At 37.1% G+C, this 12,987-nt stretch overlaps 1 protein-coding gene across 1 annotated transcript in view; it reads right to left on the bottom strand.

Moving 5' to 3' along the window:
* LOC122749764 (NACHT, LRR and PYD domains-containing protein 3-like) overlaps window positions 1-12,987 on the bottom strand; it is a 65,278-nt gene that overhangs the window by 36,727 nt on the left and 15,564 nt on the right. Inside the window, exons 3-5 of the mRNA XM_043996282.1 lie at window positions 10,458-12,096; window positions 7,397-7,612; window positions 2,129-2,299 (exon numbers count right to left, since the gene is read on the bottom strand). Of these exons, the coding sequence (XP_043852217.1) occupies window positions 2,129-2,299; window positions 7,397-7,612; window positions 10,458-12,096 (2,026 nt within the window). The remainder of the gene's footprint in view (window positions 1-2,128; window positions 2,300-7,396; window positions 7,613-10,457; window positions 12,097-12,987) is intronic.

The raw sequence follows: 12,987 nt of genomic DNA, 5'->3' as shown, positions 1-12,987 counted from the left end.
CGGAAATGTGACCAGCATCCCTACTCCACTGTGGCTGCATGGTTTAGTGTGCTAGTCCTTCTCTTCATCCTCAGATTGTAATGCAGAATTACATGTGGGCAATGAAACAGAGTCCTGCACCCAGTGTCAGCAAAGGGTCCCCTGTAATTTCTTTCTGACCTGTTGTCTGACCCCCTTTACTGTCTGTAGGCTGAGAGCTCTAGAAGGTGCTGCTGCCAATTTGGTCACCCCCAAGGCCTGTTGCTGGCTTGCTAGGGTGTGGCTTTCACTGAACTGCACTCCATTCTCACCCCTGGTGAGACATTATTCCTGCTGATGTAAGTTGTCTTGGCCTAGAAAATTATTTCACCCTCTCCTATTCTTTTTTCTGCCACTTTTGAGTTGATTTTGAGGAGTATTTTTAAAATGTTTGGAGGGGAATTTGGAAGAGCTCAGGAGAGTCCATGACTTTATTCTGTCACCTTGGCTACATTCCAGCACCAGACATTTTGTAAGCAGCAGAGCTACAGTTTGGAAATTCACATTTTCTATCTCCAAATACAACATTCAAGCCAGTCCGCTGTGACTACAAACTGTTTCATCAAGGAACACCTGTTCCTAGAAGAAACAAAGGGGAATGTGATGAAATAATGGGATTTTGCAGATACTCAGAGACCCACCTGGAGATTAATCTAGACTGATTGAATCAAGTGAGAGTGATTGACTACTGATTAGCCTACTTCAAGTTGACTGGATTGTAATTACACCTGGCTATCACTTAAGAAGGTATTGTTCTCAGAAGCTAGACTGTGAACTCAACTTGAGAACACCTTCAAAACCAATGGATTTGGATGATGCCAACCAATCAGCTTGAAACAGTGTGTAAGGACCGCCTCTGTTCCAGACCTATAAAAAGCTTCCACAATCAGCTTGCTCTAGTTCCTGATTAAAGCAGGCTCCTGGAGGAGGACTTGAGGAAGATCCCAACCAGGCTGGAACTCTAGGCTAGATAGGCTTTTTCTTAACTTTCTGAACTCCTTGTGAATACCTGTATGCTTTAATAAATGTTTAATGCCCAACAACTGGTGCTGAATCTTCTAATTTAAGGCGAGCACGATATAGATTTTAAACATCACAAAACCTAGGAATCTGGACTATTTCTTTCACCTATTCCTCTTATTATGTACAAAAATATATACATACACATATATATGATCCTATATAACAGTATTTTTCATATATGTTCCTATAAGTATATCAACATGTGTGCATATACTGTTGTTATTTGTCCTTTGTTCTTTTTTTTTTCATGAGGCAATTGGGGTTAAGTGACTTGCCTAGGGTCACATAGCTAGTAAGTGTAAAGTGTCTGAGGCCAGATTTGAACTCAGTTGCTGCTGAATCCAGGGACAGTGCTCTATCCACTGTGCCACCTAACTGCCCCTGTCCTTTGTTCTTGAAAAGGATCATGACAATGGGAAGGTGGTGTCATAACTTGTAATGAATTGGATTTAAGTGAGGAAGGGATATGTTGACATTAGTGAACTGGAGGACACCAGGACTAGAAATAGATCAGGATAGTTTTCGCACAAAGAGAGCCTATGAGGAAATATTTAACAGTAGAATTCTCCCCTAATTATAAACTTACTCTACAGGCTCAATGCAGAGAATTCACCTTTATTCCATTAATTCTCTGATATCATAGAATATTTCCTCTCACTCTAACTTCCTATACTGCTCATTGCCCTAGGAGAAATGCATATCTCCTCAGTTACAGAATAAACTCTGCACAAAGGGAAGAATAGGAAATCATGATAGAGTAGGAAAAGAACTAATTATAGATTCAGAGGATGTGAGCTTTGTTACTTAGTGTGTGGTGTAACCTTAGGAAAATTGCTTAATCTCTCTGGGATTTAGTCTCCTTTGGTTCTTTGTAACTCCAAATCCTATAATTTTGATGATATGAATTCTCAGTCAATGGATTTGGTCCTATGGATTGGGGATCAGGGGAACTTTTGTCAGATTCAGAGACATTCCCCACCATGTTCTGACCTTCTGATGTTGAAGTGAGAAACCAGAATTGCCCTAGAGGAATGTGTCCCCCAATGCACAGGGGACTCTTCACAAAGAAAATCTTTCAGAGACTCACCTCAGCTCCTGTAAACTGCAATTCTGGTTTTTTAAGGTCTTACAGAGCAGTTTCATCCCATCATTCCCAAGAGAATTAACACTTAAATTCAGGTTTTTCAGGCTGTGGTTGCTCCCAAGAGCATAAGAGAGATCCTGACAGCAAGCAACAGTGAGATGGCAATCATCCAACCTGTAAGAGACACATCAAAGATAACTGACCCTATTACTCCCTTGAATCCATTGTTTTCCTGCCTATGCTTGGGGGAAGAAATTGTCCCACTAAGCTCTGGGACCTACATTTAGGCTCATCATCTGATTTGTTCCTATGACAGAATAAATCATTGGATATTTTGTTAGAGATAAAATGCACCTACTAGTGAAAGATATGAAGCCTAGAAATGAGAGTTTTTATTTTAAAATTCCTTGATACTATATATATATATATATATATATGTATTATATATATACATGTATATATATATGTGTGTGTGTGTGTATGTTTATATATGTATATATGACCTGGTTTCACTAATACATCCCTCCATTTTCCCATTCCCAGGGACCAAACCTTTATAACAGTAAAGGGGGAAATGTTGGACAAAAATTAACCAATACATCAAAATAAGGTCCAAAGTAGTATGTAGAGTTTCATACCCAGAGATATCCCCAACCTGCTCCACTGTAAAGAAGAGAGGGAGGTTTATTCCCTCTTAGTTACCAAAAAATGAAAGTAAAATTCTTGTTTTTTTTTCCTAGAAAATACACCAATCTATTTAAAATTTTCAGCGCCATCTATCTATTCCTACTGGGTTTTCTTGTAGTTTTATGTGGGTTTATTTTATATCCTGAAACTTTGTTAAAGTATTTAATTGTGGGGGCAGCTAGGTGGTGCAGTGGATAATGCACCGGCCTTGGATTCAGGAGGACCTGAGTTCAAATCCAGCATCAGAGACTTTGACACTTAGTAGCTGTGTGACCCTGGGCAAGTCATTTAACCCCAATTGCCTCACCACAAAACAAGAAACAAACAAACAAACAAAAAAAGTAGTTAATTGTTTCAAATAGTTTTTAGATAGGTTCTCTAAGTATATCATCATAACATTGGCAAAGAGTGATAGTTTTCTTTCTTTATTGCCTATTTTTTATCATTCCAATTTCTTTTTCTTGTCTTATTGCTATAATCCGCATTTCTAATGAGAAATTAAATAATAGTGGTGATGATAGGCATCCTTGCTTCACCCTTGATCTTACTGGGAATGCTTCAAGTTTATTCCATGACAGATAATAAGTGTTCTTGGTTTTAGAGAGATGCTACTTATAATTTTTAAACAGGGTCCATTTATTCCTATGCTTTTCTTTTCTTGCAACAGAGATTTATTTTATTTTTTCCAGTTACATGTAAGGGTAGTTTTCAACACTCATTTTCACAAGATTTAGAGTTCCAAATTTTTCTCCTCCCCTCCCTCCCTTCCTTTCCCCCCTCCTCCACAAGACTGTAAGCAGGTTATATATGTACAATCCACAAGTTCTCTTTTTATAAGTTCTTTCTATGGGGGTGGATAGTAAGCTTCATCCTTAGTCCCTTGGCATAGTCTTGGATCATTGCATTGCTGAGAGTAGTTAAGTCATTCACAATTGTTCATTGAACAATACTGTTGTCACTATGTACAATGTCCTTGCAGCTCTGCTCACTTCACTAAACGTTAGTTTATGAGTCTTTCCAGGATTTTCTGGGATCATTCTGTTTGTCAATTCCTATAGCACTATACCATTCCACCATAATCATATACCACAGCTTCTTCCATCATTCCCCAATTGATGGATATTCCCTTGATGCTCAATTCTTAGCCACCACAGAGTTGCTATAAATATTTTTTGTACAATTTTCCCCCTTTTCACTTTTTCATGATTACTATTGTTAACTGTTTCCCTTCCATCCCATTTCCTTCCCCATGATATTTATTCATTATCCATCTTCTTTTATCCTATCCTTCTTCAAAAGAGATTTGTTTCTGTCTGTCCCCTCCCCCAATCTGCCCTCCCTTCTTATTCCTATGCTTTCTAATGATTTTAGTAAGGATGGGTGTTGCATTTTGTCAAAAGCATTTTCTTTGTCTATTGATATGATCACATGATTTTTATTGTTTTTGATATGGATATGCTGATAATGGTGGTACTTTTCCTAATATTGGAATAGCCCAGCATTCCTTGTATACTTTTTTCTTGCTTCATAGTATATGATCTTTGTGATATATTGCTGTAATCTCCTTGCAGGTACTTTATTTAAATTTTTTGCATCAATATTCATTAGGGAAATTGGCCTGAAGCTTTCTCTGTTTTTACTCTTCCTGATTTAGGTTTCAAAAGTATATTTGTGTCATAAGAAGGATTTGGTGGGACTTTTTCTTTATCTATTTTCCCAAGTAGTTTAGATAGTATTAGAATTAATTGTTCCTTCAATATTTGGTAAAATTCACTTGTAAATTCACACATTCTGGAAATTTTTTTCTTAGGGAGTTTTTATGAATGGCTTCTTTAATTTATTTTTCTAAGGTAGGGTTATTTAAATATTCTATTTCCTCTTCTGTTACTCTGGGTTGTTTATATTTTTGGAAGTAATAGATTTTTAGATTTACTAGCATTTACTTAGGTAAAAATGACCTATAGTAATTGCTTTAATTCAATCTACATTGTTGATATTTCCCCTTTTCATTTTTGATGGTTATAATTTTTTTCTTTTCATCAAATTGACCAATAGTTTATCATATTTTTTAAATAAAACTAGTTTCTAAGTTTATTTATTAGTTTAATTATTTTAACTCTCAATTTTATTAATCTCTACTTTGGTTTTAAGGATTACCAATTTGGTTTTAATTGGGTGTTTTAATTTGTTCTTTATCTGTTTTGTTTTGTTTTGTTTTTTTACTTAAGCATCCAATTCATTAATCTGTTTTTTCTCTCTTTTGCTTATGAGTGCATTTAGAGATATAAAATTTTCCCAGGTGCTATTTTGCTACATCTCAAAAATTTTGGTATAGTATCTCATTGTCATTCTCTTTTATGAGAGTATTGATTGTTTATGTGATTTGTTTTCTGATCCACTATTTCCTTAATATTAGAATATTTATTCCCCAATATTTTTTAATCTGTGTTTCCACAACCCTTTATTGAATGCATTTATTTTATTTCATTATGGTCAGAAAACAGTGCATTTAATATTTCTGCTTTTCTACATTTGGTTGTGAGGTTTTTAATGCCCTACTATATGGTCAATTTTTGTACAGGTGCCATATCCAGCTGAAAAAAAAATGTTATAATCCTTTATATTTCCATTTAGTCTTCTTTATTGGTCTATCATATTTAATGTTTCTAAGACTCTATGCATTGCTTTATCTGCTTTCTTATTTATTTTTTGGCAACATTTATGTAGCTCTTGGAAGGGAAAGTTGAGGTCACTGACCAGTATACTTTTGCTCTCCATTTCTTCCTATAATTCATTTAACTTTTCCTTTAAGAATTTGGATTCTATGCCATTTGGTGTATATTTGTTTATTATTAAGATTACTCCCTTGTCTATGCTGCCTTTAGCAAGATATAATTTCCATGAATATCTCTTTTAATTAAGTCAATTTTTGCTTTGGCTCTGAGATCATGATTGCTACCCTTTTGTTGTTGTTGTTGTTGTTATTTTATCTTCAGCTCAAGCATAATAGATTTTGTTCTAGTCCCTTATTTTAATTCTGTGTATCTTTATTTCAAGTGTGTTTCTTATAAACAGCATTTTGTTAAATTCTGATTAGTAATCCATCATTATCTGCTTCTATTTTCTGATGTTAATCCCATTCAAATTCATAGTTCTGATTGCTTACTGTGAATTTTCCTCTATTCTATTTTCTTTTATTTATCCTTGTCTTTTTTATCCTATCCCTCCTCTAAAGTTTGTTTGGAGGAAACTCCTGACCATTACTCTCCCCTTTTCTCACCCCCTTCCCTTTCTCTTATTCCTTTCCTCTCTTACTTCCCTATTGGGTAAAATAGATTTCTATAGCAAATTGTGTGTGTGTGTGTGTGTGTGTGTGTGTGTGTGCATTTACCTCTTTGAATCAATCCTTATGAGAGAGAGAGCTTCAGGGATTGCCTCCTCCCCAGCATTTCCCACTTGACTCTAAAATCTCTACGTTGCATGCCTCTTTTATGCAAGATAATTTTTACCATTCTTCCTCTTTCTTCCTCCTTCTCCCAAGTCATCTCTCTTTATCACCCATCCATTTTTTTACATAATCAATTTACTCCTATGCCCTCTATGTAGAAGCTTTCTGACTGTCCTAATGATGATATGTTATTAGAAATTATATGTAACATCTCCCCATGTAATTAATCTTACTGAGTCCCTTATTATTTCTCTTTGGGGCTTACCTTTTATACTTATTTTGAATCTTGTATTTTGAAAATCAAATTTTCTATTCAATTCTTGTCTTTTCATCATGAATGCTTGAAAGTCCTCTATTTCTTTAATACCCTCCCTTTTTTTACCTTGAAGGATTATACTCAGTTTTCTGGGTATGTTATTGGTTGTAATCCTAGTTGTATGCCTTCCAGAATAACATATTTCATGTCCTCCACTCTCTTAACATGGAGGCTGTTAAATCATGCATGATCCTGACTGTGAATCCTTGATATTAAATGATTTCTTTTTGATTTCCTCAAGCATATTCTCTTTGACCTGAGAGATCTGGAATGAAGCTATAACATCACTCATGTTACATTCACATGAACTTTGGATCAGTCTCTAATTTGACACAGATCTTTCCTTTCAATCTCCTATGCTGTGTTGGATGGAAAGAATGTATCATTCTCACCTTTCATTGTCTCTACAACTCCAGAATTTGATTTGAGGCATTATAATAAGGTTGCTTGGAGGGGAACATTGGAAGAGCTTGGTGAAGTGTTTCCTCTACTGCACCATCTCGGCTCCAACACCAGAAGTGTCCTGATATTCTTTCTACAGTTTCATGCTACCAAGCATCAGTTTTCATATCGTTAAAGTGAAAGAGTAAAAATGGATAATCTCTAGGATCCTTTAATATTAATAATTAACATATATTATATTTTCCTTTTCTATTCATTTCTCTAAATACTTTTCCTTTTCTTGCCTCCTTTTTAAAAAAAACTCTATTCTAATTTCCTCTTCTTTTTAATTTGTCAGCACCTGAACTTTAGTCCTTCACTTCATCACCTCCAATCTGAAAAACAAATTTCTCCAGACAAGCAAGTAATTAAAAGTGACCTGAGTTTCTGTACTGTACAGTGTGGATGTCTCAGCTCTGAACAAAGTATCATCATTGCTGAATCTCCAAGGTGACTACTACTGAGATCCAGCTGTCTCAAATTCTGATTCCTGCTGACCACAGAGAATAGATCTCTCCAGCTGAAAGCAGAAAGATGGGAACACCTCAGCCTGTAAGGGAGAGAATGGAGATATTTTACTGATGGTAAGAAAATCCTACAGTTTGTGTGCATATAACCAGATCATACAGCTTCCCAGTATCACCAATATAAAGTGGTAGAACTATCCCTACACACACACACACACACACACACACAAGCATGTACACTCATGTGCACATACACATAACTGAGGACTTTCAGGGACTTTTCATATTTAAAGCTTTGTTTTCACCAAATGATGTATAAATAAACCTATTAAAGACTAGTGTGGGGGAGCAGAGCCAAGATGGCAAAGGAAAACTTCCTGACACAGTTAGTCCCCAAAAAACTCCAAACACATCCAGAAAACAACTCCTGGAGCAGCAGAACCCACAAAAAGCTGGCTGAGATTATTTTCCATCCAAAGACAGCTTGGAAGTTCTGCAAGAGGGGGAGCTGGGCAGGCTGACATAGATCCATTCCCAGGCAGGCTGCACCAGAGAAACTTACCCCCGAACCCCAAATTAGTTGCAGTGCTGGCACTTTCTGAAACTAAGTTCACGGTCTGGTGAGAGGTCTGAAAGGCTGGCCAAGGAGGAGTCTATGGGGGCATATGGGGAAGTTAAGGGGGGATTTGGATGTTCTACCCCAGCAGGGAACCAGGAAGAAACCTTGAGCAGTGGCAGCCCAGGTGAGGGAGGGGTGCAGGCTCATCAGAGCTAGCAACCACGACACACAAAGTTTTGCTGCCTGGTTGATTGGCAAGTTGACCTGGGGTTATATACAGACTAGAGAAATGGCCAGGCAAGTGAAGAAACTGCCCCTCATTAAATCATAATACCTGTTACTCCCTGAAGCTTCGGACAGTATAACCTGGAAATAGGACCCCACACTAAGGAGTTAAAAGTTTTAAGGTTGGGCAAAGAAAGACATAATGAAATAGAAGCAACAGAAAATATTTCACTCTGTTATTGAGCTGCATGTGACTAGGGAACTCCTTTCTGTACTAACAGAAGCAAACAGAAGTAACCAAGTCTAGAGCCTTGAGTGGACAGCAGAGGTAGGGGTCCAGACCATAGTATAATAGGGAGATGTGGATAAATAAAAAATAAAAGCAATTTGAAATGCATGGAATGTAGCAATGAGCATACTCTGAGCAGTAAAAGGGAAAAGAGATGATGAGCTAGAATGCAGAGCAGTGGAAAGAGCACTGCCTCTGGGGGCAGAGGAACTGGGTTCAAATCCTACATGACACATTACCTGTGATTATGGGTAAGCTGCTTAACATCCTTTGTAAAAGGAAGGTTTGGACTAGATGGCATTCTGGTGCTGTGGTACTATAAAGCTGTTCAAGAATTAAGTGGTGTCATTGACTCATCCCCAAGTGCACCAGGGATATGTGAAGACAGGCAACTTCCTGGATGTCTCTCTCTTTCACCATGAGTGACTGAAGAATGCAAAAATATGCTCTTGAGAGGTTGGATTCAGTAGGGGATAAGAGTGCAGATGTGTTTTAAATGCCTCATGATATGATGCAAGTGGCTAATGATTTCTCAGTCTTATCATACTTTTATTAATCTAATTAAATTGTTTAACTATGAACTTGAGAAGAGTGACTGAGACAATATGCTGCCTCTGGAAAAAAGAGGAGTGACACATAAATAGAAGCTAAGCTGATGAATGACAAGTCCTAATGAATGAGAGACAAATTCAAGGAGCAGAGTGAGATATACATTTTTCACATGCAGAGTGCCTGCCTGCCACCATTCATGTCTCTCCCAGTTCAGCTATTGACTCTCTGGATCTCACCAATATGGCCCCTAATAAGGCACTTCCTCCATTACCTCCTTCCTCTTGTTTTCTTCCTTCTTTGTATTGTCTTATCCCATTAGAAAGTAACTGCCTTGAAGGGAGAGACTTGGTTTTTAACTTCTATTTGTATCCTTAGTTCTTAGCACAGTGCCTGGCACTTTGCAATTATTTAATAAATACTTGTAAAGTTTATTTTTTCTTGACTATGCATATTTATTACAAGGGTTTTTTTTTTCTTTGCTGTTAGAGAAAGTTGGAAAGATTTGTATCTGTATATATACTGACAATAAATACAGGTTATCTCTACATATATGAGATTTCTCTACACATATATAAACAAACATATATACATGTGTGTTCTGTGTATATGCATACATACATGTGTGCATGTACACATATCTGGAGCAAACAATGCAATTTGAGGTATTGGGCCTAGAATCAAACAGAACAAAGAGAATGAGTTGAATTGTCTTTAGGAAATTGAAAATCTTTTGAATGACCCCAAACTTCACTCATAAGCAAAGACTCATATTTTAATACCAAGATTGTTTTATGCTATGCTACAATTTCTGAAAGATTGAAAATTATTACCACAAAGAAGGCTCATGATGAATATGAATAGCCTACAAGACAAAAGCAGTGAGGAATTTCAAGGAAATGAATAAAATACATCATGAGAGAAATGAATTATCTAAAAAGAAGATAGTTGATCACGTGGGAAGGGCAAGAGATAATAGATGACAGGTTGAAGACTCCACTGATATCCTTTCAATGTAGTGAAAAATTGAGGAAGACACTCAGAGTGTTGTGGTGGGGTCCCCCTGTGGCTCATGTAAGGGAGGACGTGTCACACAGTTTACGCATATGTAGGCTGTGATTTACATCATTGGAGAGAATTGTCCAAATCAATGAAATCAGAGAATCATTTAAGCAGATGAAGAGAGCACTGCATCCACTTCTTGGGAATGAATGACTCTTCTGGAGGAATGTAGAGACCGGAATGAAGAGAGAGAAAGGTAGAAAGGAGAGAGAGAGAGAGAGAGAGAGAGAGAGAGAGAGAGAGAGAGAGAGAGAGAGAGATCCTTAGAAGAAAGAATTTTGACACTTACTTTATAGCCAGGCGAATTCTGCATACCTCATGACTATGCTTAAGGCAAAAAGCTAAAATTAAGAATTCCATATTGGTACGAATATTTAAAGTAATCTCCTGGACATGATGCATTGCCAATGTCAAAAACCCTTCATCTTGAGTCTCATATAAAAAGGACAGTAATTCTAGCAGTTGTCCATCAGGGGAAGACTTTTGGTACTTCTCAATTTCTGAATGTACCCATTTCAGTAACTCCAATTTTACTTCCTGTGATATTTGACAACTGAATATTTCCTCAAGCTTCCTTGATGTCTCTTCTTTCAAGAAGCCAAACAAGAAATGCACAGTTAGTGTCACAAAGCTGGAGCCAGTCTCTTGGCATTTTTCTAAGATACCTTTCACCCTTGCATGGGCAGCAATAGGACTCTCACTTCCCACCTTCTCTCCCCACAATGCATAAAACACAGCAGCAAAAAACTCTTGGAAACTCAAGTGAATGAAGCTATAGCAATTTTCACAGCCAGTGTCTTTCTGAAAAATATACATGTCCAGGAAGGCAGAGACATTGTCTACCTCTAGTCCATGCCTTCTGAGATCTTCTTCATCAAATAGGATTTTCTTCCCCCAGATTCCCTCAGCTGCCAAATGGCACAGACCTCTCAAGGTATGATTAGAACATATTCTTTCACCAGGGGTAAATAAGTTAGAAAGATAACTCATGTACAGGGAAGTGGCAGTTTGGGAAACTTGTGACAGATCTTGTCCTCTCTCCATCTGCTGTTTCAAAGAAGTACAGACAATCCAGCTCACCAGGGGGACAAAGCACATGGTGAACAGTATTTCATTATCTTTTATTGAACTAAAAGCCTTCTGGGCTAAATCCTCATCTCTGAAAAATCTACAGAAATATTCCTTTCTCTCCTCTTCAGAGAATCCAAGGATCTCTACATGGCATGGAGTCTCCAATAGGGAACTAAATTTCCCCAGAGCAGTGAGTCTAGTAGTGATTAATAAGGAGGCTTCAGGAAGCATGGCTTTCCTCAGTAAACTGCTCAGGAAGATGTGCACTGGACACTGCTGCTTCCAGTCTTTACAGAGATCATATCTGTGCTCATCACAGGGGAATTTAAGTTCATCCAAACCATCAATGATAAATAGTAATTGTTCTGGAAAGGACATAATCTCAGTCATGGGAACCTGTGAGCCAGGCCAATCATTAGCAATCAAATTTGCTAAACTTATTTTTCTTTTCACCAACTGATTCATTTCTCTGCAACTGATATAGAAAACATAGTTGAACCTGTCCTGAAAGAGGTTTCCCTCTGCCCAGTCCAGCATCACTTTTCTGGCTAGGGTTGTTTTTCCAATACCAGCAGCCCCCTGAAGCACAACTGTCTGTGGTTGAACTCCAGTCTTCTCATCAGGGTCGAATAAAGCTGTCACTACTAAAAACTGCCCTCTCTGCTTCATTATCTCAGCATGTTGCCATCCAGTGGCCAGGAGCTCATGCTCTTTCTGTTCCTTGTGACGATATTCCTGGAGAAGAAGGAGCTGTGTGAATCGGTGGTGTAAGTTTGCATGTTCCCCAGGACGAGAGTTCCTATCCCTCAGCAACTGAAACTTTTCTCTCATGCGCCTTCTGTACTTTCTTCTGTTACCTAAATCAATGATGAGGATCAAAATTAATCAAGAACTGTAGTGTTATGGGGGGAAATGGGGAGATTGAAAATGTGATATTTGAAAGTGACCTAAGTTAACAGGCATCATAGATATCAACTTTAAAGAATAAAATTTAAATTCCCATTGCATTTTGAAAAGACCATGAGAGTTAGACTTAATTATAGTTTTGAAATTTTCTGGCTTTCCAATATATACAATGACTTTGACAATATAAATGAAGAGCTTGGTAAAAGGAATACTGAGTAATTGAAAAGGGACAAATCCAAAGAACATCTAAGGAAACCTATGTGCCTTCTCATGTGAAATGGGGAACTAGCACACCAGAATATTTTGGACATTGTTGTTCACAGTCAATCTATCTGATGTTTTATATTAATTGTTTTTCTTTCTTACAAGGGAGGGGATCTGAATAGGGATTAAGATTAGACATGGTGTTTCCAGAAATAACTGATCTAAAATCAAAAGTCATCAATAAAGCCTGCTTAAATTTAAAAAAAAATTAAAAATCTCTTGTTTTCATATCAATATCTTTTACTTAATTTCTTATTTCATTAAGTCAAGTTTTGCCTCTTTGCTCATACTATTTCATCTACTGATTTGCATTTTACAAATGGCTATTTTCTCATAACATATTCGTTTTTAAAATGAACTCTCAAAAGCTTTGCAATAGCAGTGACCTTTTTTTTATGGTGACACTGGCATTACAATTTGGAAATGGGTTGTACCAGGTGCATGTGCACCAATTCATAAATATGAAGAATACATACATACATATATATATATATGTATATATGTGTGTGTGTGTGTGTGTGTGTGTGTGTGTGTTTGTTAAATGAGGGCAGCTAGGTGGTTCAGTGGGTAGAGCACTG

This window comes from Dromiciops gliroides, chromosome 3, assembly GCF_019393635.1.
Source record: "Dromiciops gliroides isolate mDroGli1 chromosome 3, mDroGli1.pri, whole genome shotgun sequence".
Classification (NCBI taxonomy): Eukaryota; Metazoa; Chordata; class Mammalia; order Microbiotheria; family Microbiotheriidae; genus Dromiciops; species Dromiciops gliroides.
Note: the sequence above shows the minus strand (reverse complement) of the source record. Positions and strands in the feature narration are given on the sequence as shown.